The sequence below is a fragment of the Stenella coeruleoalba genome (assembly GCF_951394435.1).
Source record: "Stenella coeruleoalba genome assembly, chromosome: 15".
Lineage (NCBI taxonomy): Eukaryota > Metazoa > Chordata > Mammalia > Artiodactyla > Delphinidae > Stenella > Stenella coeruleoalba.
The window spans coordinates 14,756,197-14,769,710 of record NC_137161.1 but is presented as its reverse complement, the minus strand read 5'-3'; the positions used below and the strand labels follow the sequence as shown (position 1 = coordinate 14,769,710).

Below are 13,514 nucleotides of genomic sequence, written 5' to 3'. Positions count from 1 at the left end.
AGAGACGGTGGAGTCCTGAATGCAGCTGCGAGGGTCGGGGTTGAGGACTCAGACAGCTGCCATGGAGGGTGGCGGGGCACTGGGTGCTAGGGGGTCCCCGGTGTTGGAAGGCCGGTTCTTCTCAATCACCTCTCGCAGCCCTTTGGCAAAGTGGAGGTCAGCCCCGATGGTGAGGAAACCCTGTGCAGGGAGGCAGAGAAGGGAGTCTCTTCATTCCATTACCGAGAGCAGGGTTTAGAGACGGAGACAAGAGTCCCTGGCCTCAATCTAGTGGGAGAGGTGGAGCAGCAGAGCGGTTCTTATAACTCCCTATGAAGGGTGCTGAAACAGAGGCTGCAGGAGCACAGCCTGTGGAGGTCAAGGAGGGCTTCCTGGAGGAGATGAGCTCTTAGCTAAGACCTGAAAGATTAGTAGGCACTGAGGGTAGAATCAGGGAAGAGTGTTCCAAGGTGAGGACACAGCCGGTGCAAAGGGCTGGACGAATCTGATGTAAGATTAAAATAAGAAGAGGCAGTTGATAAGGGAGAAGCTAGGATCAGGTCACGGAGGGCACACGAGAGCTGTAGAGGGAGGGGAAGGCTCTGCCCTCCTTCCCCATCGCACCCCTACTCACCGCGTGGTTCGTCACCACCTCGCGCACAAAGTCAATACCCTCGGGGAGTGGGATCTGCACCCCACGCCAGGTCCGCTCTGTGGATGGGAACAGCCAGCTCAATCTGGGCCCACCTGGCTCCCCTGTCCTTTCCCCCTCCCTCCTCACTTCCCCCAGCCCTACCATTAAGCATGGGCATCACCCCAATCTGCAGCATGGTCTTCAGAGGGGTCTGCAGTGGGATCAGCTGGGAGGGAGGAGGGAGGAAGTTAGGGCAGCCTGTAGAGGGTGGGCTCGCCTTCGCTGCCCACCTCAATCCCAGCCCTGGCCCGCCCCCCCCCGCCTCAATTCCCAGCTCACTGCCAGCGACTCTAATGCAGACTGGTTTGAGTAGATTCGGAACCTGTGGGGAAAAAAGAAGGGTCCAGTGGGCACGAGCCCTTGGAAGCTCCACCTTCTCCAGGCCACTCAGGCCTCTACCCACCCAAAGCCCCTGAGTTTCAGTCTTACATGTTACACCTACAAACCTTTCCAGGGGGTTCTACCAGTTTCCAGGTGTGTATCCTTGGGTGAGTCATTTTTCCCTCTTTGAGTCGCCTTTTCTCCAAGTCTGCTACTTTTTTTTCCAGTTTTTTTTTGTTTGTTTAATTTCAAGTCTGCTACCTTTTATTTGTGGAGTACCTCCTATAAGCTAGACTTATGCTGATGGCTTTACATGTGTTGTTTACGTTTATTTAGCAGAACTTTCAGTGCTTACTCCCTGCCAGATACTGTGCATGTTAAAAAGTTAAATATTATTAAACTATCTTAAAATGCCACCTCATAACAACCCTAAGAAACAGGCACTATTACAATTTGCACTTTACAGAGGAGGCAAATGAGGCCCAGAGAGATTAAGTAATTTGCATAAGGTCACATAGCTGGCAAACTGCAGAACCTGTCTCCAGAATCTAGACTCCTAACCTCACCCTGCGTTATCTCATTTAACTCCCCAGAACAACGCTGTCCAATAGAACTTTCTGTAAAATGTTCTGTATCTGCACTGTCCACACAGTAACCATTAGCTACATGTGGTTATAGGAATGAACAACTGAGGAACTATTTAATTGTAATTAAATGTAAACAGCCACATGTGGCTAGTGTCTGCCACGTCAGACGGCACGTCCTTGGAAAGTAGGTGCTACTATTTTCTATATTTAATGCATGAAGGAAACGAAGCTCAGAAAGATACAGTGACTTGTTTTAAGATCACAGAGCGAAGATGTGCAAAATTCTTATTTTCATGCACTTTGCTGTGTGACTGTAGGTGTCATTTTAACCTTGCTGGGCCAGCTTGGTCATCTCTCATAATACCTGCTCTGGGTGGTGAGAATGCAGAGAAACTACACTAAAATGAAACACTTTTTATGCGTTAACAAGACCCCAGCTCTCCAGTGGCTTATAGGTATGACTGCATTTTAGCTCCCCAGTATTTTTGGGCAGGTGTGATTATCCTGAAGACACTGAGGCTCAGAGAGGCTACAGGCTCGCCCACCTGCGCAGGTCCAGCTGTGTGCGCAGCACCTTCCCCTGGAGTGCCATCTTGGCACTGAGACGGGCATCCTGTGTAGGAAGGTAGGGAGGGTGGTGTTACGGCCCCAAAGGGTGTCCGCAGTCCTCCTCCCCGATCCGTCACAGCCCCGACGCTGGTGTCCGTACCATGGTCATGCTGGACAGCTTGACCTCGGGCTGGTCGGGTGGGACCAGGGCGATTGTGACACTGGCAGTGACAGAGATGGTGGTGCCCGAGGGCTTGATGGTGCAGCGTGGTGGCGCCGTGACCCGCAGCTCCAGCTTCAGCGGAGAGTTGATCACTGCCGGGCTCTGGGGACAGAGCAGGGAGGACAGGTCAAGTTCCAGACGGGTCAAGTCCTCCTCCCTGTTGAGTCCCCGGGGAGGAGGGGGTGGCTGTACTGTCTGGGAGCCCAGAGACACAAATGGGAAGACTGGTCTGGCTTCTGGAGCCCTCCAGAACTGTGTCCAGCCTCTGCCTTTGCTCAGACAAGGGGATGTTTCATTCTAGGAATGCCTCCTTCCTTCTCTTTCTGCTTTCCTGAGTTCTCAGTATTCAGGACCCATCTCCAATCCAGACTCCTCCGGGACAGTCTCTTTGCATTAAATATCCCAGGGAACTCCCTGGTAGTCCAGTGGTTAGGACTCGGCGCTTTCAGTGCCGTGGCCCCAGGTTCAATCCCTGGTCGGGGAACTAGGATCCCGCAAGCCGCACAGCGTAGCCAAAAAAAAAATCTCAAGCTTCGTGCCATATCTCTTTTCTTGAAACTGCTGAGCTATTTCTTCTACAGGCAGTGTAGTGACCAAGTGCTTACTTTTCACCAAACACTTCACGTGTATTAGCTCATTTAAACCTCACAATAACTGTGTGAAGCAGGTATTAAATTACACCCATTTGTGAGATGGGGAAGTCGAGGCACAGAGAGGTTAAGCAACTTGTCCAAGTTGTTATTTAGTTGCAGAACTGGGACTCAGGCCCAGGCAGTCTGGCAATAGAGTCCATGCTCTTAACAACACTTGGCCACGATCATGATGACGACAAGGACAGCATTCAGAGCAGCTGGTGTTGACTGAGCACTTCCTCTGTTGTTGTAATTGCTCCAAATGTATTAATTCATTTAATCTTCATGACAACTCTGGGAGGTTGCATAGTATAGAGGAGAGAGGCAGGGTGACTTGGAATCACACAGATTCCTATCTGGGTTCAAATCTCAGCTCCATCATTTACAAGGAAGAACCAAGGACAGGTCCTTTAATGCTCACTGAACTATTTCTTTAAAAAATTTAACTCCCCATTAAACAAGCGAAGATAAGCAAAAAGGATAATACATCTGTCGCTGTGAAAGCCCCTACCCTGGCCGAGCTTGGGTTCTCAGCCCACCCTCATCATGGCTTCGTGAAGGAGACGGAGCGGGGGCAGGAAGCCCCCTTCACAGACCTGGAAACAGGCTTGGCCAAGCGAGCGGATGTGGCCACAGGCAGGAGGCCAGGCCTTCTGTCTACTCCACAGCTGCCACTGGGGGCTCTACTTGCCTCACTGGTCCCATCACGGTGTGCGGATGGCGTGCCCACCCCCCTGGCCAGGTTCCTACCTCCCGCTGACACTCACCAGCAGGATGATGTTCCCAAAGTAGGTGGCTCTGAGCAGCATGTCCAAATCATGGGGCACCTGGACCAGGGAATTGGGGATAAGGCAGGAGTTCCATCACAGGCCCCTCTTGCTCATCCCACAAACAGACCCTGGCATACCTTGGCCCCCACCAGCGACAGCTTCAGGGCCCCTGCCTGGAAGTAGCTCTCCATGGCAGAGTCGAAGAAGAACTCAGAGAAGGCCACGTATACCATCCGCTCTTCCTCGGGCAGCTGGGGCTCCACCGCCCGATTGTGCAGGCTCCAGTTGCCCTCGGCCAGGGGAAAGAAGGCCCCCTGGGGTTGGAGGATCAGGGTCAGGGCCAAGGCAGACTAGCCCAGCACCCAGATGTCTCCAGGCCCTGTGGGGATGGTGGGGGGTTGGACCCGGTTGCTGTCCTTGGGGGACTCAACAGGTACTTTTCTTAAAAAGCATGGGAAGGAGGGTAGCAGGAGTGCTTCAAGGGAGCAATCCCATCAGACTGGAGAAGGGAGGCTCAGCAAAGGGTTCAAGGAGGAGGTAGCACTTGAGTGGGCCTTGAGACTAGATAGTAGTAATGACGGCAGCTGCTAGATGGTAGACGGCAGACTGGATGGTAGTAATGACGGCAGTAATTACATACACAGTAATTCTTCTGTGCCCCTTACCTAGACCAACTCCTTTAATCCACATAACATCCCATGAGATTATTTTCTCTTTTTTTTTCTTAATTGTTTGGCCTTGCCACGCAGCATGTGGGATCTTAATTCCCTGAGCAGGGATCGAACCTGTGCCCCCTGCAGTGGAAGCATGGAGTCTTAACCACTGGACCACCAGGGAAGTCCCGAGATTATCTTTTCTTACTGTATTATTTCCATTTACGTATGAGGAAACAGGCATAGAAAGTTTAAGCCACTGGCTTAAGATCACACAGCCAGTAAGTGGCAGAGCTGAGAGCTGACCTTCAGGCATTCTAGCTCCAGAGTCTGTGCTCTGCAATTCTGCTGCACTCCACTGGGAGGGGCAATGGTAATGGCCACATACTAGTTGAGTGGCCTTGGACAGGTGCCATCGCCTCCCTGAGCAAGTCTCCACATCCCTAAAATGAGTATAACGTCACTGCCTGATTTACAGGGTTGTGAGAGGATGAAATGAGATTGTGTGCGTTAGAGCTGAATGTTCAATTCCTTCCGGGAAGATGGGGGAAGACAGCATGAGCAAAGGCCCTGAGGTAGGAAGCGAAGGGCATTTTTTGGAACTAGTAGCTGCAGGGGAACAGGATGAAGTGAGAAAGTTGGGGCCAGACAAGATGAACAAGGCTGAGTGCCAGGCTCAGGAGTTGAACCTGATTCTGTAGCCAGTGGGAAGCCACCGCGTCCCCAGCAATGGAGGGGCCACATCAGAGCTGTGCTTTAGGGAACTAAAACCAGCATTGTAGGGGAGAAGGAGGGGGTCTGGTTACACACACCAGCCAGACAGCTCACCCGGAATTCCATGTCCAGACTGCTGGCGGAGGCCACGGGATCCTTCACGAGGGAGTAGTCAATGCCAACGAGCTCGTCCACAGCACTGCGCACTGCGGGGAGGGGCTTGAGTCCCTCAAAGCTGTATGATGCTGGGCAGGGTGCCTAAGCTCTCTGGGCCTCAGTTGCTCGTTCATAGAATGGTGATCCTAATACTTCCCTCATAGGGTTGTTATGAGGATCAAATTAGTTTTACGTGGAAAGCATTTAGTGCCTGGTGTGCAGGAAGTGCTCAACAATGTTAGCTATTATTATTGTGGGAATTTTGTGGTGGTTTTTTTTTTGGGGGGGTGGGGTGCCACACTGGGCGGCTTTCGGGATCTTAGTTCCCCGACCAGGGATTAAACCCAGGGCCACAGCAGTGAAAGCGCCGAGTCCTAACCACTCAACCGCCAGGGAAGTCCCTATTATTATTGTTGTTGTTGTTGTTGTTGTTACTACTACTACTACTATCAGTACATAGGTTTCATCAAGTCACTAAACAAGATGGCAAGGGATTCCCTTCTCTCATTGGTTTCCCCTGCCTTCTCCTTCCTGTCCTGTGCCCCTTGTATGTGGCGTGATGATCTCATAGCTTAGGAAAAGAGAATTCACGTTAATTGAGCTCCTATTAAGTGCCCGGTGATGAACACAAATGAGGCCCCAACAGCAAGCACATATTAAGGATCTTGACAGCCATGCCCTCAGTCAACCCTCAGCAACCCGGGGGAGTGGTCCTCAGCCAGGCAAGGAAACCAAGTGAGAGAAGTGAGTACTTACCTTGGGTCACGCAGGAAGGCAGAGGCCACATTTGAACCCAGGGCTGTCCCATCACAGGGCTTGGAAGGGGCCTACTCAGGTGCTACCTGATAGCTGCGCACCCAGCCTCCTCCCCAGCCCCACTCCAGACCCAAGGCCGGGCCCAGAGCTCTCCGTCCCACCCGCACCAACTCACCAGGCACGGTGTCCAGCAGGGAGTTGAGAAGCACGGTCCCTGCATGGTAGAGCACGGGGCAGATCTGGGAGGTGGGGGCCAGAGTCAGGGTCTTCGAAAGAGAGGGCATGCCCACCCCCGCTGTCCCCCAACACCGCCTGCCCCCCACTCGCCACTGCCCACACCTGCTGGTTGAGGAGGAAGCGCATCCCTGAGGTGATGAACGTGGAGAGGAATTCATACACCTTCCTGTGAGGAGAGGAGAGGCCAGGTGAATCCAGACCCTGCCCCACCCCCAACCCAGGTCTGGGAGAAATCACAGCATCCAGAGATGGTGAGGGGTGGGGGGAATACCCCTACTTTGACTTAAATTACCACCTCTTTAGTGGAGGTTTTCCATGACTTGGGCTCAAATCCCCTTCTCCAGGCTGATTCTCAAGACCTCCTCTCCCACCCTCTCCCCCACCAGCCAAATGAATCTACCCAGAGTTCCTCAAATCTCCTCTGAGCATCCTCAGCTCCATATGCTTACTCATGTCCTCCCTTACACCCTCAATGCTCCTGTCCTGTATTTCCCCGTCTGGGTGCAGATGCTTCCTCTTCCAGGCAGTCCTCCTGGATTACCCTCCTCTGAACCTCCCTTCTCCAGAGTACTTTCTTGGTCCCTCTCTCAAGGCCCCAATGACAAATGTTTTGTCCCTCCAGTCAGGCTCTGTGCTCCTTTTTAAATCCTCAGGGCCTGGCATACACTTTGTTGAATAAATAAAAAATTGACCAAATTGGCCAACACCAGATAATAAATCCACCATTTTCTCTCCCCCACCCTCTTCCAGAACCAGCACAAATTCCCCTTCTCAGCCCCAAACCTGGAACTATGTTATTATTTTTGTTATTAGTAGTAAGAGCTACCACTTATTGAGAAGCAAGTACACACCCAACCAAGTACACCACTGTGTACGCTGGTCCTCTCAATGGTTATTATTGAGAACCAAGTACACACCCACCCGAGTACACCACTGTGTACGCTGGTCCTCTCAATGGTTTTTATCTAAGTGGCTAGCCCATACTATATGTCAGGTACTGTTCTAAATATTTTTATATAGATTAAGATAAACAGTCCTCACATCTCATAAAGTAGGTCCTATTACCATCCCTATCTTACAGAGCGTCAGCGACTTGCCCAAGGTCACACAGCCAGGAAGTGGTGGCGCTGAGATTTAGACCCAGTTAGTCTGACTCCCAAGCCTGCACATTGTGCGTTGCACTAAGCAGATGGGCTGTGGGTCTCAAATGGCGTGCACTGGGCTTGGGGATGGGGCTTACTTGAAGGTTCCCCCAAAGGCTGCATGCATTCTGGAGACAGAGGCCTGGCAGGAGACGTTGGATACTTTGATCCGGCCAGTGGGATCCCGGGAGAGCTGCAGAGCGGTGTGGATGGACACACCCTCGGCAGAGGCGTTGATATATCCCCCATCGTAGCTGCGGTGGGGGTGGGGGTGGGAGGGTTAATGTTCACTCTGGCTTAGAGCTTAACCAAGTCTTCACTGCCCTCCTCCCCACCCCTCTACATCATGACTGCTCTTAATAAGACTTTATTTACTTCTGCACAGTATACCAGACATTCTATGAATTGGGTAAGATTGTCCCTATTGTACAGATGAGGAAACTGAGGCTCAGAAAGGCTAAGGGGGACTTCCCTGGTGGCACAGTGGTCAAGAATCCGCCTGTCAATGCAGGGGACACGGGTTTGATCCCTGGTCTGGGAAGGTCCCACATGCTGCGGAGCAGCTAAGCCCTTGCGCCACAACTACTGAGCCTGCGCTCTAGAGCCCGTGCTCCACAACGAGAGAAGCCACCGCGATGAGAAGCCCGCGTACCACAACAGGGTCAACCCCGCTCGCCGCAACTAGAGAAAGCCCGCGCGCAACAACGAAGACCCAACGCAGCCAGAAAAAAAAAGGCTAAAGGATTGCCCACAGCTCCACAGCACCCCCCAGTCCTCCTGATCCGCCCTCCACTGCCCTGAGGGTGCCGGGTCCTCACAAGAACCAGTAGAGGAGCTGTCTCCGGAAGCGCAGCCCCAAGGAGCCATTGTTGATCTGTAGCATGAGCTCCTGCTCTGGCTGGAAATGGAGCTCAGAGGATGTCAGCTGCAGCTCCATGACCTTCACCCTGTGGGAGGAGACCTCAGGGTCAAATTCAGGACCAAGAAAAGGGGACCCCACCCAACCACAGCAAATTCATTCCTTCCTCTTCCAGTCCAGGCCTGGGGAAGCTGGCGTGGGTAGAATGAATTCTTCCATTGCCCCTCACGTACCCAACCTGTGCTTGGGTGGCGAAAACTTGGACTTGGGTGGGTCAGAGACTAACTTCTCATGACCCAGGTGTTAAAGGTGAGCTTCACCCCCTCTCTTAGAAGTCTTCCTTCCCTTCCCCACCCTGGGATTGCTAGACCCTGTCCCCACTATCCTAAACCACAGGCCTTTATCTCTGGTTCCTCTGACCTCTCCCATTAGCTCCACCCGGGTGCCCTACATCCCACTCTCATCCACCGGCAATTTTCTTGACTCCGCCTCTCTGGAACTCTTTGGCCAGCCTCAGTTGCACAGGTTAGGCTTCACTTTTCTCGGTCCCTACTACATTTTTAGGCCACGCCCACCTCCTTGGTCCCGCCTCTGTAGGCAGTCTAGGCCTTTATCTTTTCGGGCCTCATTCAGTGTCTTGAGTCCAGCCTCCTCGATTTGGCCACGCCCACATTACGCTCAGGCATCCTGTCTTCGAGACTCTGTAGGTATTTCCTAAGCCCCGCCCCCTACCAAGACCCCGCCCCCTCGGCCCCCACTTACTCAGAGATATTGTAGTAGAAGTGGCCTTCTCGGCCCCGCACGTCCGGAATGGTGATGGTCTCCAGCTCTTGCTCCAGAAAGCGCAAACCCTCCTGCTTCACTGAAGCAGCAATGAGGCCCTTAGCTCCTGCACGCCCTGCCGGTGCGACTCCTCCCACAGCCGCCCCGGCCCGCCCCCACTCTTACCTAGCTCAAGCGCCTTGGAGGTGATGCGGATCTTGCAGCCGGGGAGCTCAGCCTGAGCGCCTGCCAGCAGCGCTAGAAACAGGGCTCCGAAGAGGGCCATGGCGAGCGGGCCTGGGGGTGGGGTGGGATCGCGGGAGTCATCCGGGCCTCTAAAACCCACTCCTCGGATGGCCAACCAAAAGAGGGGGCTGGCCGGGATCGTTAAGCTTGAGATAGCTCTTCGGGGAACTTGGAACCAATAACATTGCCTCCATTTGACAGACGCGGAAACTGAGGCTCATGCGACGTGCGCTCTGGCTCCCAGAGGATTTGGGGCACGGGGGAGAGGAAGGGGACCTCCTCGGCTCGCTTTTGCAACGACCGCATGACGAGTTTGGACCTCCCGGGGACCAAGCCCCCCCTCGCCCAACAACATCCCTCTTCCTCTGCGGCGGGCGGGCGCGGCTTGCACGTTACCATGGGAACGGCTGCACGCGCATTCCTCGGGGGTGGCTTGCGGTCTCCTAGGCCCCGAGCCGGAGGAGCCAAGGGAGAAAGCTGCCGGCCCGACCTCCGGCTCCCGGGTCTCCCGGCTCCTCCAGGTCCTAAATACCTGTCGTCGGGCTTCTGCCTGGTGCCCCCCGTTTCAGCGCCCTCCTTCAGGGGCTCTCTTCCCCACCCCGGGCTCAGTAGACCACGCGGCCGGGCGAGGGTCTGGGGGTGGATGGGGACGCGCCGCAACTCACTCAGAGGTGGAGCTGGTGGTCGGCGCGGTCACGTGGGGCGGCGGGCAAAGCAGGGGATCCAGGCGGCGGGGTCTGGCGGGCAGCGCTGTTCCAGCCGCCTTTATAAAGACGGGCCTCCCCGACCCCCCTCCTCTCTCCCACTCTCCCCTCCTCCTTCAGGGGTTGGGAGGGAATGGGGCGGGACGCTGGCAGCCGGGAGGGTGGAGAGGGCTGTACGGAGCCCCGTGACAAGCCTGGCCGTTGTCAAGACAAGTGGGGGACCCAAGCCCGGCAGGAGGGAGGGAAGTGCAGAAGTCGGCCCGCCCAACCCCAGTAATCCCTGCTTTGCTGGGACCTTGGTTCAAATTCCTGTTACCCATCTCCTCCTGCATGATCCTGAACAAGTCATTTCACTTGGGTTCCTGAGCCTCAGTTTCCTCATCCAGCAAAATGTGTGTGACAATAGGAACTACCTCTTAGGCCCAGGGCAAGCCACAGAGTCAATGCCCAAGGCACGTTTTTTTCCTTCCCTTCCACCCAGAATCATCTCAGTACCTCTCTTTGCCAGGTTTCACTATGGGAAGCCCCACGGCCACCCCACGCCCACTGTCTCTGTGTCACTGCCTGCGGACCTTAAGGACCCAGGGACCTCTCCCACTGGGGTTCATCCAAATACTGCCAGCCCAGGAAGACAGCACACAAGCTGCGGGAATCACCTGGAGAGAGGTTTGGCATTTCCCCAGGGACTGTGGATTTTTGGTGAGGCTTTGGAGCTAGGTTCTCTGCACGTGTACTGCCTATCGGTGTTCCCAGCTCCTAGGATGGGCACAGAGTGGGTGCTTGCTACCTTTTTGTTATCAACTGCATGAAAGTGGAAAGGAGAAACGATGATTAATGTCTGTTGAACATGTATTTAGCACAAAGCACGAATCCAGGCATGATGAGCAATTCCTCCTAATTTGCCCAGAACTTTCCCAGATTTTGAAACAGAAAGTCTCCCTTCCAGGGAGCCCCCTCAGTCCCAGGGAAACCAGGATGGTTGGTCACCCGAGATCTAGATTAACTTGTTTTATCTTCTTTTATTTATTTATTTTTTTGTTTGTGTTTACTTTTGACTGCGTTGGATCTTTGTTGCTGGGCGCGGGCTTTCTCTAGTTGCGGCGAGCGGGGGGCTACTCTTCGTTGTGGTGCGCAGAGTCCTCATTGTCATGGCTTCTCTTGTTGCAGAGCACGGGCTCTAGGTGCGCGGGCTTCAGTAGTTGTGGCACGCGGGCTCAGTAGTTGTGGTGCATGGGCTTAGTTGCTCTGCGGCGCGTGGGATCTTCCCGGGCCAGGGCTCGAACCCCTGTCCCCTGCACTGGCAGGCGGATTCTTAACCACTGCGCCACCAGGGAAGCCCTGTTTAATCTTCTTAACAACCTGTGAGGTTGGCATTATTATGAACCCTCTTTAGCAGGAAACTAGAGGTAAAGACAATCCTTGGCTACTACTGGGGAGCTCAGAGACTGTTCATGGCAGGGTGGGAGGTCAGAAGTGAGTGTTTACAGCCCAGTAGTTAAGTGCTTTGACTGTGTTCGAAGGGTTCAAATCCTAGACTGTCAATTTTTAGATGTATGACCTTGGACCCCTTACTTTAGCAGCTGTAAGCCTCAATTTCCACATCCTAAAATGGATACAATTGGATTATTGCAAGAATAAATTAAACAGGCATAGTGCATGTGCCGGGCATGATAACGGCACACCATTAACGCCATTAACCAATAAATGCTAGCTAGCTATTGTGATTAGGGGCACAGATCACAAGCAAACAAGGCAGAAAGGGTGTAGGAGGGGAACAGAGAAAGTGCTAAGGAGATCCAGAAGAGGAAGTGCCTATACGCCTTTGAACTCTAGTAACCCTCACTCTTCCCGGAGTCTGGCTGAAGCAGAAAACCTGGTGAATGTTAGTTTTTCTTTCCTCTCATTTTCTTAACTGGAATGCAAGCTGTCTTTGTATCATTGTTATCTCTTACAGGGTCTTGGCCCCTGTAATTTACTGTCCCCAGAGCAGCCCCAGTGAACTTTAAATGTAGCAGTGTGACACTGGGCCAGTGGTTTAACCTCCATGGGCCTTTGTTTCCTCATCTATAAAATGAGGACAATCAAAGTACCTCCTTCTTAGGGTGGCTTGTGAGGATTAAATGAGTTAATGCATGTAAAGGGCTTAGTAAGCACCTGGCATTTATTAAGGGCTCAAAAAGTCACTACAATTATTAGCATCATTTAGCCATCATTCAGTGGCTTTCCACCACACTTGAAATAAACTGCCTCCATGCCCTGATTTCTAGACACATGAAAGGACCTTTTCCTGTCTCCTTTCCCACCACTCTCAGCTTTTTCCTTCTGCTCCAGCCACACTGACTTTTTTTTTTTTTTTTGCGGTACGCAGGCCTCTCACTGTTGCGGCTGTAGAGCACAGGCTCTGGATGCGCAGGCTCAGCGGCCATGGCTCACGGGCCCAGCCGCTCCGCGGCATGTGGGATCTTCCCGGACCGGGGCACGAACCCGCGTCCCCTGCATTGGCAGGCGGACTCTCAACCACTGCGCCACCAGGGAAGCCCCCACACTGACTTTTTGGTTCCTTGAACATGCAAGTGAAATTCTTTGCTCAGGTCCTTTGTAGTTGCTGTTCCCTCTGCCTAGAATGCTTTTCCCTCTGATCCTCTCATGGCTTGGCTCCTTGTCATTTTGGTCTCGGCTTAAATGGCCCTTCTTCAGAGAGGCCTTCCCTGCCTACCTAGGAGTTAACTCTCAATCACATCAGCCTGGTTTATTTTCTTTATAGATCTCATTCCTATTTAATATTGGTTTATTGTCTGTCTCCGTGAGAGCTGGGATCTTGTTCACCACTTATTTCGGTGCTAAAACAGTGCCTGGTACAGATCAGGTACTGAGTATATATTTGCTGTGTGACTGAACTGGTTTTGGAGCCCTTGAGTATCTCCGGGGAGCAGGCGATACCTACACCAGCCCGGGATTCTTTACCAGCTCCTGCCTCTGTGAGTTTCAGTCAGACTGACTCTAAGCATAGCCTTGACCTGGGCTGGCAGACGAGAAGGTATAGTCTCTGATCTTGATTTCAGGGACTTGCCTACTCAGCCTGCCCCTCTCTGTCACACGGATTTCCCCTCTCTCCCACAATTTGTGCCCCCGACCTCACACTTCAGAGTGACACTGTCAGATGTGCATCCCCACGCGGAGTTTTGGCAGCCTTCCCTGAGTCCTCACCGCTTGGCCTGAAAGATGGAGCGATCAGAATCCCCAAATCCCTTTCCACTTTCACTCCTGGATATGAGAAGATAAGAGAAGCCTTCTCAGCCCTCAACGTGACAGGAAAGAAATGATTTTCTAGCCTTTATTTTGCACCCAGCACAGTGATAGTGCAAAAAACCAGAATAGCAAAGCTGTTAAGTACTGTGGATCCAGGCAGACCTGGTTCAAATCCTGCTTCTGCCATTTTCTAAAGCAGAGGTCAGCAAGCTTTTCCTGTAAAGGGTGAGATAGTACATATTTTAGGCTTTGCAGGCCCTTTAATCTCTGTCACAGCTCCA

At 52.9% G+C, this 13,514-nt stretch overlaps 1 protein-coding gene across 1 annotated transcript; it reads right to left on the bottom strand.

Annotated features, from left to right (window-relative positions):
• Positions 1-39: 39 nt before the first annotated feature.
• PLTP (phospholipid transfer protein) lies at positions 40-9,349 on the bottom strand. Its single transcript, XM_079944739.1, has 15 exons — positions 9,221-9,349; positions 9,035-9,134; positions 8,232-8,360; positions 7,512-7,667; positions 6,374-6,437; positions 6,210-6,273; positions 5,237-5,328; positions 3,893-4,069; positions 3,753-3,812; positions 2,291-2,455; positions 2,127-2,194; positions 953-995; positions 776-839; positions 614-690; positions 40-180 (listed from the first exon to the last, which is right to left on the bottom strand). The coding sequence occupies exons 1-15, from the start codon at positions 9,318-9,320 to the stop codon at positions 49-51; spliced, it is 1,491 nt and encodes a 496-aa protein (XP_079800865.1). The 5' UTR covers positions 9,321-9,349; the 3' UTR covers positions 40-48.
• Between the last annotated feature and the right edge of the window lie 4,165 nt (positions 9,350-13,514).

Bases quoted from the DNA above. Each gene is read 5' to 3' on its own strand.
- PLTP (XM_079944739.1), bottom strand. From the start codon at position 9,320: ATGGCCCTCTTCGGAGCCCTGTTTCTAGCGCTGCTGGCAGGCGCTCAG. The intron at 5,329-6,209 runs GTGAGTTGGTGC...CCCTCCCCGCAG, and splicing joins CCTGCTGGACACCGTGCCTG to TGCGCAGTGCTGTGGACGAG. The intron at 2,456-3,752 runs GTGAGTGTCAGC...CTCTGTCCCCAG, and splicing joins TTGGGAACATCATCCTGCTG to AGCCCGGCAGTGATCAACTC.